The sequence below is a fragment of the Eurosta solidaginis genome, chromosome 2 (assembly GCF_040869045.1).
Source record: "Eurosta solidaginis isolate ZX-2024a chromosome 2, ASM4086904v1, whole genome shotgun sequence".
Classification (NCBI taxonomy): domain Eukaryota; kingdom Metazoa; phylum Arthropoda; class Insecta; order Diptera; family Tephritidae; genus Eurosta; species Eurosta solidaginis.
The window spans coordinates 203,163,424-203,177,218 of NC_090320.1; the positions used below are offsets into that span (position 1 = coordinate 203,163,424).

At 36.9% G+C, this 13,795-nt stretch overlaps 1 protein-coding gene across 1 annotated transcript; it reads left to right on the forward strand.

Moving 5' to 3' along the window:
• Nucleotide 1: 1 nt before the first annotated feature.
• LOC137240527 (ankyrin repeat domain-containing protein 39) lies at nucleotides 2-13,084 on the forward strand. Its single transcript, XM_067766948.1, has 3 exons — nucleotides 2-135; nucleotides 10,930-11,136; nucleotides 12,555-13,084. Exons 1-3 carry the CDS (start codon nucleotides 33-35, stop codon nucleotides 12,788-12,790), a joined length of 546 nt encoding a protein of 181 aa, XP_067623049.1. The 5' UTR covers nucleotides 2-32; the 3' UTR covers nucleotides 12,791-13,084.
• Nucleotides 13,085-13,795: the final 711 nt, after the last annotated feature.

Sequence of the window (13,795 nt, forward strand, 5' to 3'; positions counted from 1 at the left end):
CTCAATCATATATACCTACTAGCTTAGCTGAAATGGATCATCATGATGCAGAAAACTGCAAGTGTCACAAACAAACAGCGCCTGCCCAGCAAACGTTGAGTGATATGGATTTCGATCGTGGCATCTGGAATGCAGGTGAGTTCCAATCACTTATGAATAATTGAGTTTTCTTTTCTAAAAAAAAGTTGCCTAAATAAATGGTACAACCTTAGAGTAACTCTATCCTGCCCTGAAAAGTGGCGACTTTTTTAGTGCAAGAAAAAAACATAGATGGCTATCCGTGTATCAGCTGAATCTCACAAGGGCGCTGTTAATAATAATACAAATTTATTAGCAATTATTGCCTCCATTTCAATTTTCTTCGCTAAAAATTTGTGAAGTTATGAAAGTGAATTGTCACGATCAGCTGCTTTATCAGGGTTACACCTGCCACGCCGTCATTTTATGCACGGTAAAAGTATAACGCTTTTGCGTTACGAGCGGTCATGAGGTAATAATAAAGGTGATGTCAACAACATAACCTCACTTTTTCGGCAGCTCTAAATGCCAGTATTTACGTGTATCTCAAAAGTAATAAATTTGGATCGCTTAATTTTTCGTACAAATTCTTCAAATAAATTAGTTTTCTGCAAAATTTTGTCTATATTCTGTTAGGGAATACAAAGTTACGTTAATCTTTTTGGCTAAACAATTATAGTAACGGCTTATATAGTTATAATATTTCTAAACGTATAGTAAAATCTACTACGATCGTAGTAGAACTCAAAAGCAGTTCTGTATGATAGACAACCCTCTAAATTATGCATGTCGAACTTGTCAGAATAAGGGAAAAGTTAACGGGATGAGAACACCTGAATATTAATTTCATCATGAGGAGCAGTTAACAATGTACCAAAAAAAAAAAATACCCCTGAAAGACGTTGCCTGCTTTTTAGGGAAGAAAAAAATATATTTACAACCCCTTGCTCAGGGTACAAAAAGGGTAAAAAAAAAAAAAAAAAAAACGCTATAAGATTGATAAATGATAAAGCCGAACTTGTCAATACTATACTATAGTTAAAGTGGTCGAGTAGTTTCCATATCTTTCAAGAAAATTAAATGGTTTATTAAGTTTGTCACGAATCTAAAAATTTTAAGTCCACAATAAGCATACTGAAATGATCAGGAAGACGAGATTTGTTGATTTAGCCATGCCGGTCTGTTTGAACGCAAATTAGACATATCTTGATAAAATTTGATGAGCGCATATGTTAAGGTGTCCGATTAGACATTTGTCGGAACCAGCCAGATCAGACCACTTTAGCATATTGTGACGAATATTCACATCACTAAGTTATACTAGCATGCATCCCTAAACCGATACTAAGCAGCCACTTGTATGTACGTAAAGAAATCAATCATCATTTACACATGTACATACAAGGCAGCAGAGAGATACTCACCATCAGCCGAAGTAGTACTCATATATACACACTAGGCCGGGTCGATTTGTGGGGAGGCAAAAAATCGCCCATTGCTCTGTGAAAGTCATATTCTAGGGATCAAAATAAGAAACTTTGCCGAAAGAACCCAAAAGGGGGGGGAGGGGGGGACATCAGAATTCGTTTTAGAGGTATGGTTCCTTCGGCAAAGTTTCTTATTTTGATCCCTAGAATACGATTTTCACAGAGCAATGAACGATTTTTAAATCGACCCGCCCTAATACACACGCATATGGCTATGCGAGCGACTATAAACTACAAATATACATGTACATATATGGCTGGTAACCAAGCATGAAGTTCACGAAGTTACTAGACCTTACGAGAAATGGGTGCACGAGACAACAGATAGTATAAAAGCAGCGAAAGCTGAGTAGTCAGTTATCAGTTTGATTTAATCACGCTATCAGTTGCGAAGTGAAGTTTAATTGTGAAGTATAATTGTACTACTGCCAAAGCAGTCTAATAGTTGACCATTTTGCAATACAGAATATTGGAGTGATTTATTCAACAGATTAGCGATTCGAACGCTAGCAGAAGGTTGCACATAAGCGGAATTTCCCTAAACTCCTTACAATATGTATATCACCTATACAACCGATTGTTCATAAAAGAGCAGTTTTGTCATATCTTCCTCAATTTTTCAGATTGAAGCTTCAAATTTTACCAAAGGCTTACATATATAGCATTCATTATTGTCTAAAAAAGTCATAGAGACCGAGTCGTATATATAGCATAAATCCCATACAACCGTTCGTTCAGATAAAAAACTTCGCAATTTCCATTTTAACAGCTAGCAGCTTAAAATTTCACCGAATGCTTTCGTATATAGTGTTTATTGTTGTCTGAGAAAATCATACAGATCGGTCGTATATATAGTTCAAATAATTTTAGGGTAAATGATAAGATAGACATTGATGAAATTGTTGGCAGAGCGTAAAACTATAAAACTTTATAATTTTTAACATAATGTTATTTATGGTTTATAATTTTAAGAGTATAACAGAATTTATAAATGTAAGATACAATGATATTTTTTGCTTTCTCTTTCCGTGTTCTACTTATATACTCTCTATTGCGTTTTTTCCACCTTTCTCCCTTCCTTGTCAAATATATGTGTTTTGTAATATAATGATGTCTCTATGTCAGCCCACAACATTTAATTTAACATAACTGATAACTCAACTACCGGCGCTAATGGTAATCATAAGTTGTTGTTGAATATTTTGTGTAAACAATCTGTTGGTCTTAACATGGTTCACTTTAATGCACGCAGCTTAAGCTCTGATAAAATGGATTATGTTAGATACATTTTTGAGGAATCGTTGGTTGATGTTGTTTGTGTAAGTGAAACATGGTTTAGTGAAAATACCTCTGATCTGCATTCTTGTATTAGTAGCTATAACGTCATTCGGAATGACAGGAAAGGTAGGAAAGGGGGTGGTGTGGCGATCTATTGTAAGAAAAATCTTAGCATTAAGCCTCTTAGTATGTCTGTTGACTCAGATATTGAGTTTATCATTTCTGAGGTCTCTGATGGTGTAAAAAAAGCTTTAGTTTCTTGTGTTTATAACCCGCCTAAATGTTTCACGTTAGATTGTTTTTTTACTGCCCTGTCCGTGTATATAATTGATTATGAATGTTACGTCATTAGCGGTGATTTCAATGTAAATTTACTTGTAAATGACTCGTATAGTAAAAAACTGTGTGATCAAGTTTCAACAGCTGGTTTAGTCATAGTAAATGGCACAATGCCTACGAGGTACGCTAACAACTCCAATCCCAGCTTATTAGACTATTTTATGATATCTGACTTGACATATATTCTTAAATTTGACCAGCTTTGTTTTGTATCAGACCATGACCTAATTTTTTGTACTGTTAACGTTGGGTTTAATCGTCCTGAGCCATATGTTTATGTATATCGTGATTTCCGTTCTGTGGATACCAAAGTGTTGCTCAGCGATTGTTCCTGTATTCCTTGGTACGATTGTTGGTATTTAGATACGGTAGATAAGAAACTTGAACATCTTAACCAAAACATAAATGTCATATTTGATCGTCATGTCCCTACACGTACTGTCCATGTTTTAAATAAATCTTGTCCTTGGTTTAGTAGAAGAGTTATTTGTGCAATAAAAAAGCACAATAAGCTGCACGCCAAATGGAGAAGGTCCCGAAATGATGCTTCATGGGCTTTGTACAAAGCTGCTCGCAACGAAGCGACTGCCGTAATTAGGCAGTCCAAAAAGAATTTCTTTCATAGCAAATTGGATCCTTCTCTGCCATCAAAAGCGCTTTGGCGTAACCTTAAAACCCTAAAGGTCCATGGGAGAAATAAGGTGGAAAGCAGTATTGACCCTGACATACTAAATAATTTTTTCATCGGTTCCAGCAACAACTCCAGCTCTGTCTCTCCTAAGAGGATGCCTGAACTTGTCAATACTTTTATTAATACGTTTGAGTTTAAGTGTGTTAGTGAGTGTGACGTAATAAAGTCTATCTTGTCTATAAAATCGTGTGCCGTGGGTAATGATGGGGTTTCGTTAAAATTCGTAAAAATTGTTCTTCCTTTTATTGTAAATCCTCTGACCCACATTATTAACCACTGTTTTAAAAGTGGTTGTTTTCCTTCTGCTTGGAAGAAAGCAATAGTTGTGCCTGTGCCTAAGAAACCGCTTGCTGCGGATCCTTCGGACTTCCGACCGATTAGTATCGTACCATCGTTCTCAAAAGTGTGTGAATCTTTAATGGCTGAACAAATATCTAATTTTGTTAGTGAAAACAACTTGCTCTCACCTCTACAGTCTGGCTTTAAGCCTAAACACAGTTGTGCCACTGCTATGGTAAAAATCATGGATGACATCAGAGGGCCATTTGATAATGGCGACCTAACCATTCTTTGCATGTTGGATTTCTCTAAGGCATTCGATTCGGTCAGCCACGAGCTATTGTGCTGGAAACTCCGTCACTTCTTTGCCTTTTCTGATAGTTCCATTAAAGTCATGGCTAGTTACCTCCAAGGTAGGGAACAAAAGGTCAGAGGAGAGAAAGCTTCGTCAGAATTCAAATCCATTAAAGCAGGTGTTCCTCAGGGATCAATTCTTGGTCCTCTATTATTTAGTATGTTTGTCAATGATGTGTTTTCCGTGTGTAAGTATGTTAACGTCCACGCATATGCTGATGATATTCAGTTGTACCTTTCTAATCGTGTTGGCCTCGTTGAAGACTTATGCTTCAGAGTAAACTGTGATCTGTCTGCTGTTTTCTGTTGGGCTAAAAACAATGCTTTATGTCTTAACGCTGCAAAATCGTACGTTATGCCGATATCCAAAAATGAAATCGACCCTGAAAGTATTCCATCTTTAAAGATTGGCTCGCAGGCACTTAGTACCACTGGCAAAGTTAAAAATTTAGGCTTTGTATTAAATAACAAATTAACTTCTTTCGACCACGTTAATAAAGTAGTCCGCAATGTTTATGTTATACTGCGGACCTTACGCATATCGGCACCGTTCACACCACAGGAAACTCGTCGCAAGCTTGCAATGCAGCTAATTGTACCCCAATTCACATACTTTGAACTTGTGTATACTAAACTTGACTCGGAGTCCGCCAACAAGATCAATGTAACCTTCAATAATGTTACCAGGTACGTGTATGGGGTAGGTCGATACGATCACATATCACCCTGGAGGGATAAAATTCTGGGATGCAACATCCTTAATTACTTGGCTGCCAGAAACTGCATGTTCATGTTTAAACTATTAGAATGTAAGCTCCCCAAGTATCTTTATGACAAACTGCATTTTACCAGGTCTCAAAGAAACCGTAAATTGGTGGTTCCGATGTTCAAATAATTAGGCAGTCCAAAAAGAATTTCTTTCATAGCAAATTGGATCCTTCTCTGCCATCAAAAGCGCTTTGGCGTAACCTTAAAACCCTAAAGGTCCATGGGAGAAATAAGGTGGAAAACAGTATTGACCCTGACATACTAAATAATTTTTTCATCGGTTCCAGCAACAACTCCAGCTCTGTCTCTCCTGAGAGGATGCCTGAACTTGTCAAAACTTTTATTAATACGTTTGAGTTTAAGTGTGTTAGTGAGTGTGACGTAATAAAGTCTATCTTGTCTATAAAATCGTGTGCCGTGGGTAATGATGGGGTTTCGTTAAAATTCGTAAAAATTGTTCTTCCTTTTATTGTAAATCCTCTGACCCACATTATTAACCACTGTTTTACAAGTGGTTGTTTTCCTTCTGCTTGGAAGAAAGCAATAGTTGTGCCTGTGCCTAAGAAACCGCTTGCTGCGGATCCTTCGGACTTCCGACCGATTAGTATCGTACCATCGTTCTCAAAAGTGTGTGAATCTTTAATGGCTGAACAAATATCTAATTTTGTTAGTGAAAACAACTTGCTCTCACCTCTACAGTCTGGCTTTAAGCCTAAACACAGTTGTGCCACTGCTATGGTAAAAATCATGGATTACATCAGAGGGCCATTTGATAATGGCGACCTAACCATTCTTTGCATGTTGGATTTCTCTAAGGCATTCGATTCGGTCAGCCACGAGCTATTGTGCTGGAAACTCCGTCACTTCTTTGCCTTTTCTGATAGTTCCATTAAAGTCATGGCTAGTTACCTCCAAGGTAGGGAACAAAAGGTCAGAGGAGAGAAAGCTTGGTCAGAATTCAAATCCATTAAAGCAGGTGTTCCTCAGGGATCAATTCTTGGTCCTCTATTATTTAGTATGTTTGTCAATGATGTGTTTTCCGTGTGTAAGTATGTTAACGTCCACGCATATGCTGATGATATTCAGTTGTACCTTTCTAATCGTGTTGGCCTCGTTGAAGACTTATGCTTCAGAGTAAACTGTGATCTGTCTGCTGTTTTCTGTTGGGCTAAAAACAATGCTTTATGTCTTAACGCTGCAAAATCGTACGTTATGCCGATATCCAAAAATGAAATCGACCCTGAAAGTATTCCATCTTTAAAGATTGGCTCGCAGGCACTTAGTACCACTGACAAAGTTAAAAATTTAGGCTTTGTATTAAATAACAAATTAACTTCTTTCGACCACGTTAATAAAGTAGTCCGCAATTTTTATGTTATACTGCGGACCTTACGCATATCGGCACCGTTCACACCACAGGAAACTCGTCGCAAGCTTGCAATGCAGCTAATTGTACCCCAATTCACATACTTTGAACTTGTGTATACTAAACTTGACTCGGAGTCCGCCAACAAGATCAATGTAACCTTCAATAATGTTACCAGGTACGTGTATGGGGTAGGTCGATACGATCACATATCACCCTGGAGGGATAAAATTCTGGGATGCAACATCCTTAATTACTTGGCTGCCAGAAACTGCATGTTCATGTTTAAACTATTAGAATGTAAGCTCCCCAAGTATCTTTATGACAAACTGCATTTTACCAGGTCTCAAAGAAACCGTAAATTGGTGGTTCCGATGTTCAAATACTTAGCGTCTAGCAGATTTTTTTTTATTAGCGCTGTTAGACTTTGGAACGCTATTCCCGAATCAATTAAAGTAGGGCTGAATAATAGAAACTTCAAAAGCATTATATTGAAATACTTCGCAGAAGTTGATATTTCTTCTATATTTTGACTAAAATATTATTTCTAAAATAATCTTTATGTCATCTAATTTCCTTGCTTCTCCTTTCATTGTTTTCTGTACCTCTGCTATTCATGTGTCTCGATTAATTTGTAATAGTTATAAGATTAATTTAAGTTAGTGCATATATTAAACGCATACTTTTATGTCAGTAGGTAAATTTTAGTTTTCTTTAAATTTTTATATTGTGAACTTCCCATTTACATAAAATGTATTAGCATAAGTTTTTAATGTCAGTTGATGTACATATAAAAGACTTAAGTTCTTAGTTGTACAAATTTGTTAAATAAATGAAATGAAATGAAATGAAAAAAGCGGCTTTTCGTAATTTCTGCCCATCTTAACAGCTGCAAATTTCATAAAATACTTACATATACGTCATATATAGTTCAGATAAGTGATTCATACAAGCATGAGATAGCTATGCTGATAACAAGAAACACGAAATTTAGTGTGAGGATTACCGATCTATTTTTTAATCTATATTTATCGAAAATGTCGCTTATTTAAATCTGTCCCCTATATATTACACATCTTATATAGCCGATTATTCGGATATTACGAATGTGATACAGCCGAAGACAGTCCCGTCCTTACTTATATTTCGGGATTTGTAGCTTTCGGGGAATAACTAGATACGTAAATGTATAGAGAACCACCAAAGACGTTCAACAATAGAAATTGTGAAAATGATGGTAGGTAATTGTAATTGACCACATTATCTACTTGAAGATTACCAAAAAAAAGATTATCAAAATAAAGGTTTTCTAGCGCTGGAATTGACGAATTTCATGTCACATTTCCCCAATGGTGAATGACCTACCCGCGATTTGACGCTTTACTGTTTCCCACTCTTCGTTCTGTTCGCTGTTCTCTATAATTATTTGTTCTTTGCTGATAAAAGTGGGCTGTACCCAATTTTCGAAAATAAACCCAAAACATTTTTAGATATTAGTTATGCCGCGTAAATGAAAAATTATGCAATTGCTTTTTCTAGAAGAGAGCACTAGTCAACCCGAAGGGAATGCAGGAGCATTCGGAGCATCTCGTACCGTCGTCGAAGAAAAAATTGGCTGCCAGAGAAAAAGGAAAAACAAGTGGTTGATGAAGAATGCCGCTTTGCAACCGAAAAAAGAGTCTACCTTCTGGGCTACGTTAAAATCGGACGCTAGTTGAAAAGGGAAGTGAGAAGCCTTGAACGGAAAAAAGATCAGAGGCAGGGCGGTATGAGTGCGCGGAGGTCGAGCTGCTGGCCATCAGAAAATTACACAGTCCATGGAAAAATCCTGTATGAACCAAAACAGTGACCTTTTAACCGATGTCCCGGGAGTATTTAGATTAATGGAACACTTCTTTGTCCTGCTAAAGGGAGACAAAGATGATGGAATGTATTTCCCTCCACCCGATTATGACAAAGTGAGAATATCAATAACCAGATTTTAAAACAACAAGGCCGCGGGCGCTGATGAATAGCCGTTGGACCTATTCAAACACGGGGGCGAGGAGTTGGTAAGGCGCATGCATCAGCTTTTGAAAATATGGTCGGACGAGTTCTTCGCCCTGTCCACAAGTGGGGGTCCTGCAAATTGTGAGAAAAATATTGAAAAATATTTGTCGATTTTAAAGGCGTCTTTAACAGCAAGAAAAGAAGCTGCCTATATGCCGCTATGTCGTAATTTAGTTTTGACGCAAAACTTATACGGCTGTGCACAAACGTTGAGCAAACACCATCAGCTCGGTCAGAATTGGGAAGGACCTCTCCGAGCCGCTCGAAACTAAATGGTTTCTGAGAAAATAATACAAGCTGCAGAACTAAACCGCTCTGGAACAATATTCTGTAAAAGCGTGCAATTAGTGGCGTATGCTGACGAATTTGATATCATCGGTATGAGCCCGTAAGCTCTGTTTATTCCAAACTGGAAAAGTAAGCGAAAAATATGAGTTTGATGGTGAATGACGGCAAAACGAAATTCCTGCTGTCATCAGGCAAAGAGTCACTGTTCACACCCTTAATTTCCAAATAGTAAAATACTTTGCTCATTTGGGAACCAGAATTAACACAAGCAACTTCAGCTTTGAAATCCAGCGAAGAATAATTCTTGCCAATGAATGCAAATTTGGGCTCGGTAGGAAATTTAAAAGAAAGGGACTCTCTCGACAATCGAAACTCAACCTCCACATGCCACTCATCGTACCCGTTCTGCTGTATGGAAGAAGTATGGAGTAGACGTATGGACCATAAAAACATCAAAAAAGGCAGTTCTAAGATTGTTCGAGAGAAAAGTTTTACGCGTTGACGACGGCGAATACCAAAGAATATTTAATGATAAGCTGTACGAGCTTTACGCAAACATCAACATGCGAATGAAAGATGATGCTCCGGCTAAAAAAGTATTTTTATCGGAACCCGCCTACGCAAGCGCAGGAAAGGGGTGGAAAATTTCTCAATCTTGAAGAAAATGTAATGAAAGTTTGTAATCGGACCCACCGCAGTACATTTTTCTTATTTATTGTTCCTAAAATATTAAACATTTAAAATGTAGGTGTGGTTTGTATGGTTTCCTTTTTTCAATTGTTTTCATTTCAAGCTTATACAAGTAACAGGTATTTAAAGGGTCAAAAGGCACTTCTCCAAAAAAGGAAAAACGATAAACGCTGATGCTACACATTTGCATTTTGATGCCGTGAGTCCGAATTCGGCTAAAGAATTGGCTTAACGTGTTGTGGTGCATCCCTAACCCCAAAAAAATAATAAAAATATCACCGGCGATTGCGCATTTTTCGAGGTTTGGGCCGAATCGGGCAGCGGATTCGAATTCAGCGCATACAAATACATGGGAAAAAATGTCTTGCATTACCAGATCCGCCAAATATTTTTTGAGTCTGTGTGATTTACCGTTTTTATTTTTTCGGAAATCTGTCTTAAGGCGCCTTATTTAGGCTTGAAATGAAAACAATTTATACAGTTGAAATAAAAAAAAAGGCAGACCACGCCTACATGTTTACTTTTTTATTCTATCAACACAAATAAGAGAATTCTCCAATTTCAAACTTTGATAAACAATATCTATGTTTTGGAAGCTTACTTCGAAAAATTAGCAGACGACTTACATATTTGTTTATGAATCAATCTACAAAAAAAAAATTAATTTGGTCCAATCGCAAGCCTTCATTCGTAAACTGATCCTCTCTTTCCCAACCTCTTGTACTTTTTCTTCCATTTCTCCTTCATATTCCTCTCACTTTTCTATTTTTAACTTCATTTCACTCTCCCTCGCGCTCCCAATCTCGCTATCCCACTCTCACGACCAGGAACAGTTTCATTCCTTGTTTGCTATATAGTTTGGCAGCTTAAATTGAGGTTATGTTTCGAATAGAGTGGAAGGCAATAAAAGAAGGCAGTCGGATGGAGTGGAAAGAAGAACAGCAGGAAGAGCAAACTATTGCATCAATACACCTTCAATCTTTTTATCAATGTTACAAATAAATGTAAATAACTAAATACTTAAAAATAAGCAAACATTTTCTGTCAATTACTGCAAATAAGGTGTACTAAATGCTATATATTCCAAGATTATCACAGTTTATGTCTGTTTAAAAATTTGCTTGTATTTTTCTGAAAAATTTTTCTAATATGGACGTTAGTGATGTTTGTGTGTATGTGCTAAGTTTGAGCGTTCAGTTTTACATTCGTGCTCTTAAATTTCCACATCCATGTCCAGTTTAAATTTTGTGTTCAGTTTCACTCCCACTCTCAAAAACATAGCATGTACGCAACCCACATTCCTCATTTTTATTTTTTTACAGCCATCTACAACGAACCGGAGCGCGTGCGTAACTTCATAGGTCACGGTAAATCAATGGATCGTGATGACTTTGATTATACAGCGCTCCACTATGCGGCGCGTAATGGCAATATAGAAATTTGTAAAATGTTAATCGGCGAAGGTAAAGCTGAAGTGGATGCTGTAACCAAAGCGGGCGCTACGGCGTTACATCGTGCAGCTATGATGGGTATGTTATACTAACTAGTTGCTATGGCAACCATTGTATTATCGGTATAGATGTAATCGATATTTCAGAATATGCTTAACAAGTCGCCTCAAGTCGGCTGTTTTCATTGAAGGGATCTGCCTCCGAGGCATATAAGGAGAAATGATGAGATCAAAAAACGAGTCTCTGCACTCAGATGTGCTCAACCAACACCATTGATTTGGACCCCTACTGTCAAATTACAGCTCCTTTTAATCAAATTCAACGTACCAGTAAGACCTCAATACTCAACGAATAAAAAATAAATTTAAAAATATTTTATTGTGAGAGTTAATAAAACTAATTAATTAAAAAGCTATAATAGTAAATAAAGTAAAATTTATGTTGGAACGATTATCCGTCATCCCTTTCAAGAAAAATTACACTGAAGATGGGACAACGCCGAACCCGGTTTATCTTCAAACCTAAGTAGTTGCGGATAATGAAGAATCGCTCCAATATACATCAATTATCCAACCTGTGAGAAAATCGATAAAAAAAGGGAGTTTGCTGGAACTTGCAGTCAGATCCTAATAACGAAATGGGCAATCCCTAAATGCTCTCCGATATTCGGAAGCATTTGATTATATATACTTATGAACCATTTACGAAATATTATTGGATTTCATCGAACAGACCCCGACACATTGTTTCGAAATGATCCCGAAACCGCACTGAAATTTCGCAAAAAAAAAAAAACATAAAAATCCCGATTGGTACCGAAGTACTCCCGTTATAGTTCTTAAAAATATCCCCCAATGATCTTAAAACTATCCCGAGACCCATCTTGAGTCTATTCTGAAACAGACAGAAAATTATGAAACAGGCTCGAAATGATTCTTAGCATAAATTAAAATCTTTGCCGAGTAGTATTAAACTATGCTTCAATATTTCTAAATATTTCCAAAAACAATCCTGAAATGTTCATAAGATTATCAGTTCCGAAATAGTAAATAAGTGGGCCCTAAGAACCTTAAAACAATATCGAAATAGTTCCAGAATTTGCCCGGACACGATCCCGAAACGGTCCGTAATAATCTCGAGATAGTCCCGAAATGATCTCGAAAACGATTCCCAAACTTGCAAAAAGCCCCAAAATGATGCATGGCTATGACATGCGCACTTTTTCGAATTGTTTAGATCGCGATCGAGGTTTCATGGGTGGTTTCGAAAATTTGGCACTGACCACTGTTCCAAAGTTGTCAGATCTCCAATTACGCTCTTTGAAAGTAATCTATTGTGGCACTGAAGATGAAAACCGATTTGTTTTCAAACCGAATTTGACAAGAAATGTCGCAAAATCTTTGCATAAGATACTATGAATACATTGAAAGGCGCACAATTGTTACTAAACCTATCCAAGAATTGAATTGTCAATAATTTTTATTCTTCATTTACAGGTCATCTGAATGTGGTAAAACTGTTGGTTGATGCCAAGGCTAATCTCCAATTACAAGATGAATATGGTCAAACTGCACTACATCGCGCTGCTATTCGTGGTCACTTGGAAGTTTGTAAATTTTTGCTTGAGAAGGATCCGAAATTGAAACAAATTGCTGATAAAAAAGACAAAATTCCATATGAGTATATAATGGAAAATGCCAATGATGATTTTAAAATATTGCTTAAGCCTTAATGAACTCCGAACTGTTGACTACCAATCAAAAAAGGCCATTATAATAAATGTGAGCTGCATTTTTACACAAAAAAACTACATCATCACATTCCTGCAAATACAAACCTACTATATACATATGTACATACATATATGCTTTATATACACACCTACTTGTGTAAAAAATTGTATTTGAAAGCTAAAAAATTGTATTACGGTAAATTGTAATTCGTACCAAATTTTCTTTAATGTAACCAGCATTTTGCTTTGAAATTTTACGTAACTATCGTTGGAATAAAAATTTGACATTTTGCATATTTGGAATTTATATTTCAGTAGGGGTTTTGTGCAATATTGTCAATGCTGATGGTCATTTGCATGATACAGATCCGATACATTCCGGTAACAAACACGATAATCTTGAAAGGATTTTGCCATAAGCATAAGTGGAACTATACTCGTAGGCGTTCCCTATTACAAATGTCTTATGCATAAATATTTGTATGTACATACTACGTATAATAATCCTAGACAAAATTTCGATAAACAATATAAAACTGCGCTTGCTTTTAACAGCATAATACACTGATGTATATTGGAACGATTTTCCGTCATCCCTTGTCAAATTTGGTTTTGAGACAAACCGGTTTCGGCGTTGTGCCATCACCAGTGTCGATTTTCGTTCTGACCTGTTGTTGTCGTTTGTCCTGTATTTATAGTTCGTAGGTACATGAGCAGGTACACTCACCAGTTTCATGACAAGTTCGTTAACCTAACAACAGTGGCCATTACCAAGGAAGAGGCGCAACTTCTCGAAAAGGGCCTGAAGCTCAATATCGTGGTCCAAAATACAGTAAGAAAAACGGAGCAGGCGATTGTAGATGCGGAGATCGCAATATCATTAATACCACAGGAGGAACAGGAGCACGCAAGACACATGTGCAGGGAAATAATAAAGAAGGAGGTGAAAGCACAGGAAGGACAAAAAGCTAATGCAGAGGAGAAAACTATAAAGAATCTACGGCA